We start from the raw sequence: 9,240 nt of genomic DNA, 5'->3' as shown, positions 1-9,240 counted from the left end.
TAATATTCTAGATCACAGCAATCAAACAGCTTTAATTAAGCTCTGAAGAACTTTTTCTTAAAGAAGGTTCTACTGATTCATTATGAAATAACAGTGAGCTTTTAGTTTCATGGCCTCCATCGTCTGAGCTTCCTGTGTGTCCTGTAATGGTGTGAAAGCCCTGATGGAGGATCATCTCTTCACTGTGAGGAAATTTCCTGACATTGTGTTCGCTGCAGGCACCGACCTGCCGCGAGCATCAAAATGTTTGATCCCGACGCCAAAGGCTTCATCCACAAAGACCAATGAGTTCTCACTCGAATGTCTCCTTATTCAGCCCGTGATAGGAAGTGAAAACACTGAGCGAATGAAAGTGTAAAAATGAAAAGGGCTCACTTTGGAAATGTTTTGTGACAGGCGTAACATCGATACCTGTGTGTCTGTAGATGAAGCAGATGTTTCAGTCATCAAACATCAACGCCACCGGAAACCTGGACTACAAATCCCTGTGTTACATCATCACTCACAGCGAGGAGCAGGACGAATGAAAAAGGAAATGTGATGTTTGTCTTTATCTGGCATCAAATAAAAGTTCAAAGATCAAACTCTGAATCTGGTGTCCTTTAATAAGCTGAAGGTCTCAGAGCAGGGCGTCACACTCACACTGAGAGCGTCCGGCACCGGTTCACTAGTTTTATTACAGAGTCCAGTTTAAAATCAGCAGAGAACAGAAAGATTTAATGAAATAAAGATTTAATTAGCAGAGTTCACACTGAAATTTATAGATATATATAACTATTACACACTTATATTTTCAGTGTAAAATATCTGGTATAAAAATATATATATATATATATATATATCTGGTTAAAGTTTAAAAAACTTTTTTTAGTTTTACTGAAGTTTTTATGAACAGACTGGATAAAGATGATGGAGGACACTACTGCACTTCCCAGTCTGACCTGATGGTGACAGCACTGTCTCCGCTGCTTAAACTCTAACACATTTGCTGTCATGATAACGTGAAGCTGCAGCATCAGGAGGACGTGCTCGAGCCTGCTGACGACGATGATGGCGAAGAGGTGGCGTCAGCATTGTGCTTTTTAATTAATTAGATCATTGAGACGTCCTCACAGGTGACACCCTGAAACACGGTCGTATCAAAAATATTTTTGGTTTCTGAAAATTGTTATAAAAAACATTTAATTATCTTATTCCATATTGTTCCATATCCATCATCCCCATTGACCTTAAAGCTCACATTATTAGGGGCGTGGCCTCTGTGACTGACGAGTGGGTGGAGAGACAGATGGAGATGTTTGATCATGAGTGAGAATCAATAAACACATTATCAGAAAGTGACAGTACTGTCTAAAAATCAGACACTGAGGCGTCCACGGTGTGAGGAAACAGCAGCCTACGCTGGTGTCCAGGGAGGATCTGCTCTCCGTGTGATGTCATCAACTGCACGCTGGAGCTTGGGCATCCGGGAGGACGAAGAAGGCAAGCGAGTAGGCAGGAAGCTGCAGGTGGTGAGCTGGCAGGAGAAGTTTTCCTCTGAGTTCAGGCAGCGTTTTATCGTCCACCATCATCAACACCTCGCTGTTCAGCTTCACTGACCTGCAGAAACAGGAAATGAGCTCATCAAACTAACCGCCACACAGCGAGTCAAACACAAAGATTACTGAGATATTAATCTTTGCCCATTTCTGCATAACTCATCCTGTTTATGAACTTCAGGTGTTAGGCTCCTGTGCGCCCCCTTCTGGTTTGGCTGCAGCAGTGCGGGGTGTCATCGGCCTAGTTACCCTTCCTCGGGTTTATGGATGTATCATTTTCCACCACAGCTTATGAGTCAGATCATAACACCATAAGAGGAGGATTTAGGATGGGGCTAGTTTGGGAATGGTCGGTTAAATCAGGTAAAGCTTTTGATTTTTATGTAGCTGTTCTCAGAAAACCCCCAGCAGCTGAGGTGCTGTGGAGGGGTGGACTGGAGTCAGACTGTCGACTCATGCTGACCGGTTTTGACTCACGGCGGTGACCTTTGAACTCTTTTGAAGCACACCGCTCAGCCCGAACTATGAGGCCATTGTTTGTCCTCCGTCAGCACAGCTGAGATAAAAGCCTGAGAGAGAGTTACACATCAACAGCATCTGTCCTCGACCTGCTGCTGTCTGCATCAGCTGATTCGCTCTCAGGTGGCGTTAAATCGCCATGACAACAGCTTTCTGTCCGGCACGCTGAACCAAAGCAAAGCCACAGATCAAAAGCCAGCATCAAAAGGTCGACCTCAGCAGCTCTTATAGGACTCGATAAACACCTGAATCTGAGCGTCACAAGACCGAAGCCAGCGTCTGATTCACTATCGCCCCCGTTTTTGCTTTCATGAGTAAAATGAAATTTTAAAAGATTTAAAAAGTAGCTTTCAGGAAGTGTTGAGGCTCACTTCTGTAGAGAAATGTGAGCTGGTGTTCAGGTTTCTACACCTACCAGCCATCGCAGCTGAAACACAGACAGCGTCCCTGCAGATGGTAAAAACTGCAGGTTTCACTGGATGCTGAGGCAGGATGATCAGCTGATGCTTCTTCAGCATCAAAACGTTTGCTGGATTCTTCTTCATTTTTAAGCTTCGACCGTTTCACCATCACTGAGTTCAGGAGATCCAGATGTTTCAGAGACTCAGATTCATAAGAACAAAAACAGAAAATGTAAATCTAAAAAGAGAAAAGACATCAGCTCCATCCTTTTATTTTCTGACTCCAGCACAGCAGCTCTGCATGATTCAGAGCTCAGCCCTTGTCTGAAACAAGGCTGGCTTTACGCCAGTTTTCTTCTGTTTGGCTCTCCCTCTCACACAGTAGTTGACGGGGCTTCAGTCCCTGAGATGACATCATTCAGATCAAAGAGTAGAAAATACTGTAATAATGTGAGTGTTCGGAGCGGCCTGCGGGCATCACTACACACACCGAGCTCATTATTCGTAACTTTATCGTGAACCTCCACCACAGGAAGAGCAGAGACAGGACAGGAAGTGACAGGAAGTGAGGAGAGGCAGAACAGGTCGACTATAATGACCTGAACGTGTCTTATTCGGCTTGCAGAGTTTGAGCCGTCTGACACACAGAGCAGTGTATCATCAGCACATAAAACATCTGCAATGGGCCAATCCTGATGTTCAGGTAGAATCAGGTGTTCATTTACAGATTCTGACCTGTTGCTTCTTCACCGTGTTCATTTCACTAAAAATGGGGGCGGGGCTTATTATCTAAGGTTCACTCCACTTCTGCAGAGCCGGAGATATTTAGTGAAAAGCAACAGTCCTCTTTGGGGTCGAAGCAGATTTCTAACTGGGAGGAAAATGGCTTCATTGAGTACGTTCAGGCACCTGGAGTAGAGTCCCTCCTCCCCCGGCTGCTCAGACTCCAGGACAAAAGCCTCCACTGTGCTGTTGGAGAAGACGGCGGGCACCGAGATCCTCGCTGGCGTCTTTCCAAGGTTCATTGACATCAGCGTGACCGCTCCTCGTCTGTAGCTGCAGACACGCAGAACAGCAGCATTATTACTCAGCTTGACTTCCACTTCAACTCAAACTACACAGAACGAAGCATGAGCTTTGTTTCTGCTCACACGAAGCAAAACATGCGCAGAAATTAGGTTTTGTTAACATGAAAATCTCTAGGAAAATATTCCTGGTGTCAGTGCACACAGTAAGAAATAAAAAGCTTTTTTCCCCCTATAAATACTTTTAGTTTGAAGAAGTTTGTTCCTGAGCTGAAGTAAAAGACAAATAATTCAGGTTTGAGATGGAGTTTTAACACTTTAAGAATTTCAATCTTTTCTTATTTTAAGATTTAAGAACTTTTTTCTGTTTCTGTTTCCAGACATTTTTGCTGGTTTATAGGAATAATAAACCTTAAAGCTGAGCTGATTCCTTAAGAGGGCAGTTTACTTTAAAATCAGTTTTTCTTTTTCTTTTCTTGTCATGAGTCCAGTTTCAGAGGTGTTGATGTTCACAGTAAAAATATAAAGAAATATATGAAATCAAAAATCCTTTTTCTGAGCAGCTCCGTGAAACTATTTTGTTGTACAGGACATTGCTTGAAGGAAGCTGTAGCAGATGTTAACCATTTATCTGTTACTTCTAACTGCTAATACTTTACTACATCATTACCTCGAGCTAGCTATTTCTAGCTATTTCAGACCACTGCAGAGACAGCTGTATAAACAGCTGATAAACAGCTGTTTATACAGCTGTATAAGCAACTGGACGGGCCGAGGAAAATCCTGTCCACCTGATGTCTGGATGGCAGAGTTACTGGTGGTGGGAGGTCTCGGTGTTTGTATGAGGGCAGGATGTGAAGCATACCTCTTCCTGTTGGCGCAGTGCAGATACATCCTCACTCGTTTACTTCGGCCAAACTCAGAAAACACTTGAATCTTTAAAACCTCCGGTCCAACCAGCCTCTTGTAGAGAACGGACAGCCAATAATCCTGAAAGAGGACACGGCCTTTACTCGACAACGACAAACTGTGAAGATCATGAAATGCATCGAGCACATAAACTAACAGCAGCTTATTTTAGCCACGTTAACGCTCAGTATGAGTGTGAAGGTCCTGATTTGAACAGATTAACATACATTTTCTGACAAATGATCAGCTAATGAACTCACTGAGCCTGTTCTAAACATGTCCGTTTATGTTTTTAATTCATTTGATGTCCCAAAGTGGACAAAATTAAGCAATAACATCTAATCTGAGTGTAGGAAGGAGGAACTCTTAAAATGATTTTGCACATGTAAAAAACATGAAAGCGTAGCTGGTATATTTGAGAGAATCAACCTGACTCTGTCTTACAGGAAGAGGATCCAGGTTGTCGTCCACCAGGTGGTAACTCCCAGAGCCAATGAGCACCTGCCTCATCACGACATCCAGGCCAAGTGCTGCTCCCAGGCCTAATTTATCCAGCCACCTGCACAGATTCCCAGCATGGAGACAGCTCAGCAGCGACTCAGAGATATTTGAGAGTCTTTCAGAGATAATGAGAGCAGCAATGTTCCTCCACAGAAAAACACATTCAGCAGATTAAAAATCGTAAAATCAGTCTGAAAAACACCAACGAGGTCCAGAGGTCTAGAAGACTATGAGGAAATGGCTTCTGAGCCTGAATGCCTTCATGATGGCTTTCTGTTTCAGGTCTGACTGAATACAACATGACGTTCATAATGTTCAGAGAGAAGACTAAAGCAGGGCAGACCTGAGGGACTCACATGAATCCTGCGACGAACGTGTCCGACAGTCCTGCAGCTCCTCCTCCGTACGCCGAGCTTGTCTCTCCGAGCCACACAGACTTCCCCGGAGACGCCAGCTTCACTTTCTGAGCCAGATGAGAAGAAACAAACCCGGTGAAACTGCGAACACACCCAGCACAGAGCTGCTGGCACACAGCACAGCATTACCTTCACAACTTCATTGGTCTTTAAGGCCAGTGAGTCCAGGACTTCAGGATCCAGGAAGTCTTTCACAGACGTGTCTCTGCCGTTCACGTAATAACTGACAAACAGCAGAACAAGTTTATTTTATGAGTTATGAATGAAGCATTCACAACAATAAACCAGCATGAAGGCTTAGGAGTAAAAGAACAGTGTTTCAGGCCGAGGTGTCACTTGAGCTCCTTTAAAATTAAATCAGGTGGTCCTCAGAGCTCGAGTTTAGGACCACTGCTGGTCTCAACCAGTGCTCAGCTGTTTGTGGATGATGTGAGCATTGTTAAGCCCAAACTAACTGTCAGTGTGGATGATAAATAATAATCTTATCTTCACTTAAATTTCTTTTTGTCTGATTATGAATCAGAATTTTGGACTTTCTGAAGAAAGTGTTGATGCTTTATGACCAACTTTTAACTTAATAAGTCCAAAACTATTTCCTGAATTTATGGTTTAATAAATTCAAAATTAGGAGACTTCAGACAAACATTTGGAGACAGATTTATGTTGGTTTTGTTGTCTTGGGCCTTGTTGCCTGGGAGTGTACAGACACTTTATATCTACTGAATGTCAGTTGGACTAAAAATATTAGAAAGTTTTAATAACTTTGACATTCTGTTTCCTTGCAACAGGATTTGTGTTACAACGGCTGAATAATTTGTTCTGAACAGTCTCTGATTGGTATGAACACTTGCACTTTCACAATAAAAGCATGGGAAAAGTATCTCACTGTCAGTAGGCGTGCATAAACTTTTAATTTCCTCTGATAGATGGAGAAGCTTTCAGGCTGTTTGGTTGCACGTCTCTTGTGACTGCATGAATATCGCTTCATGCATTATCTTGTGAGAGTAGACTTAACTCAGAAATTACAGTTCAGAGTAAATAAAGTGAGGGTGAACTCACTGGTGCCAGGTACAGGCGTCGATGGCCTCAGCTCCGGTCTGCAGGAATCTGCAACAGTCACAAGAATTCATGGATAAATCGGCAGCGTCAGCTCAGTAATTAAGTTGTTTTCTGTCTTATTCCTGCAGACTGAAGCTCACATGTGACTCTGTAACTCGGTTAGAGCACAAAAATCAGCTGCTTCCCTTTAATAAAAAGTTTTAGGTTTGTCTGCATCGTTGGTATCTGAGAGACGTTAAAACATCAGATCAGAGTTTTTCAAAAAGCTGAAAACTTAAGAATCTGTCAGCTCATGACAGAGGAGGAGCAGAGTGAATAAAATCCCTGAAAACAGAGAGAAAGAAAGTAAAAAAGTTCATTTATTTATTATGTGTCTTGTTCTCGAAAATTCGTAACGCAAAATTTCATGTAAGGAAAAAAAATTCAATGAAATAAAATGTAAAATGTTTTTTTTCCCCAAAATGTTTACTTTTCTTTTGTGTTGACAGCAGAAACTTTTCATGAGCTGTCTCTGTACGGTGACCTTTGACCTCTCACCCGTCCAGTAAGTCTACGTGGTGGTCTCTCGGCTGGCCAACATCCGGCCCGTACAGCCCAGCGTCCTGGTACAGTTTGGACTCTGACATCATCTTCCTGAGACGAATGAAGTCCAGCCCGAGCTGATACCCGTCCACCCGGATCCCGGCCTTCTTCTCGAAGCTGTTCGGCTCTGATTAGAGATCACTTTGATTAGAGATCACTCTGATTAGAGATCACTCTGATTAGAGATCATGTGAAGAAGAAAGGTGACTTCCTGTCTGAGTGTCGCGCCACATGAAGGCGAGGAAGTGAAACTGAAACATCGGATAAGAAACCACAGCGTTTCAGCGTTCCACCAGATATTATCACAGAAAGCAGAAGAAAGAAGAAGGAGCCTGAGAAGATTTTATACTAACAGCGTCAGCCTATTATTGATGCTCTGATTTACAGGTGTGATCAGGTGGCAGTAAACACACATCACTCTGAGCTGCATTTCAAAATAAAAGGCAGAATAAAATCTGCAGCCCTAAATAAGCAGGTCACAGACTCAAGAAAACACTGATTGAGGCTCTGTGATTATTGATTATCAGCTGATCAGAGAAGGAGTTGTACCGTTTCCGAGCTCCCAGGACATCCCATAATGTCTGGACTGGCAGTACTGCAGCAGCAGGGCAGCGTTGCTGTTGTTCCAGCTGTTGTCAGCTGTCCTGAGCAGAGCATTCAGGCCGAAGATGAGCTGGAAGCCAGAACAGTTGGCGAAGGCATGCAGCTGGTCCACGGTGAGCTCTGAGAGGGAGACGACAGTCAGAGGACGGGCGGCATCTCCATAACAACACCTGACAGACATCAGGACTCACCTGTGAAGAAGAAGCTCCTGTATGTACTCAGCAGGTCCTCCTTCATCAGGACCAGCTTATGCTTCGCCCAGTCGCACTTCAGACGCTCTTCCATCCACCGGGGTAGCAAAGTCTGATCACATGACTCACCTGGGAATTTCAAAGGTCACAGAGAGGTCAGGAAGCAGGAAGTAAATAAAACAAAGAAATCAACATGTTCCAGATCAGTGTGATGTCAGAGAGATCACAAGGTGATCGTGTTTACCTGCAGCGTCCTGAGGCTCCTCCCACTGTTGCCTCCTGTGAGGCTCAAACACCATGAAGTCTTGCCGCGTCCCCCCAAATCGCAGGAAGGCTGGACTCAGAGCTGCGGCGAGCGTCCTCATCCTCCGAGAGCTGCAGAGAAACCTCAGAGTCACTCCCATGATGCACTGCTTCACTGACAGCAGTTCACATAAAAGAATGCTCGGAAATATTCACGGGTCAAAGCACCGAAACCTGCTGGTTTTAAACGACCCCAGCTCTGCCTCACTTTGACCTTTGATCTGAAATCTAAGTTTTGAAATTATTTTGTTGTCACAACTCCTGAAGGATTACGAAGAATAACTCTGATGTCATTGTTTTTTTTAAGTTGGTCAACCGTTTTGACTCCAAACATCTGACTTTAACTTGATTTCCTTTCCTGGTTTTGAGACTTTGGAAATGATTTTACTCGTGACCTCTGACCTCTGGTTTCCACATACAGAGATCTCTGCTGAGTATCTCACATTCATCATGTTACTGAAACAGAAGGGATTTTGGAGCTCGAGTTTATTCCAGGAGCACAAACGTGAGAAACATGAATCTAAGTTTGACTGTCGAGATTCAAAGTTCAAATTTACAGCAGTTTTATTTCAGATGATCAGGTTACGAGCGTCAGCGGGTTACTCAGGTTATTCTCAAATCTTAGAGTGTTTGTGGTTCTCGGGTGTGCTCCTGCTGAAACAGGAACTCTGGGAATTCCCATTCGGACTCCGGAAAGAGAAGTGAAACCTGGATTGACTCAGGATCACCTTTCTTCTCAATCCTTTAAGCCTTTTAAGTCGGGGTCAGATTTTTATTCTTTGAGGTCCAAACTTGAACTTTGAGGAGCACAGGTGATGCTTATCTGGTCTGAGACTGCAGGAGGCGGAGCTAACAGGTTTCAGGTGAATTGACTCAGGATCAGATTTGAAAGTGAAACAAAAGTTTGAAAGTTTTGTTCCTCAGAGGATTTTGTGACCTGTCTGTTTTAACCCGGTGTTTCCTGTTTAACGGGACGATCTTCGATGGATTAGAGTCAGAGCTCACCTCAGCAGCCACACGAAGCTCTCCTGTGAAGCCAGACTCGCGTCGATGGTCACGGACAGAAAGCGCGGATCCACGCGTCGCAGAGGGGCCGACACGTCCACGCCCAAACCCAGACCCGGGTCCCGGTCCGGCTCCCCGGGGGTCCATCAGGGAGCCGGGATCCTCCGATTCCGGATACAAAAGTCCCG

The 9,240-nt window shown here is 44.1% G+C and overlaps 1 protein-coding gene across 1 annotated transcript; it reads right to left on the bottom strand.

Moving 5' to 3' along the window:
• Window positions 1-587: 587 nt before the first annotated feature.
• On the bottom strand, window positions 588-9,198 carry hpse (heparanase; the record flags this gene model as incomplete). The annotated part of the gene is made up of 12 exons (XM_003453598.5): window positions 588-1,599; window positions 3,368-3,514; window positions 4,349-4,473; window positions 4,837-4,951; window positions 5,250-5,356; window positions 5,439-5,532; window positions 6,369-6,416; window positions 6,906-7,077; window positions 7,500-7,673; window positions 7,745-7,873; window positions 7,989-8,119; window positions 9,053-9,198. Coding segments are annotated over 12 exons (1,548 nt in total), but the record flags the coding sequence as incomplete, so codon positions are not given.
• Between the last annotated feature and the right edge of the window lie 42 nt (window positions 9,199-9,240).

This window comes from Oreochromis niloticus, linkage group LG7 (assembly GCF_001858045.2).
Source record: "Oreochromis niloticus isolate F11D_XX linkage group LG7, O_niloticus_UMD_NMBU, whole genome shotgun sequence".
NCBI lineage: Eukaryota > Metazoa > Chordata > Actinopteri > Cichliformes > Cichlidae > Oreochromis > Oreochromis niloticus.
This window is presented reverse-complemented; position numbering and strand designations above follow the sequence as displayed.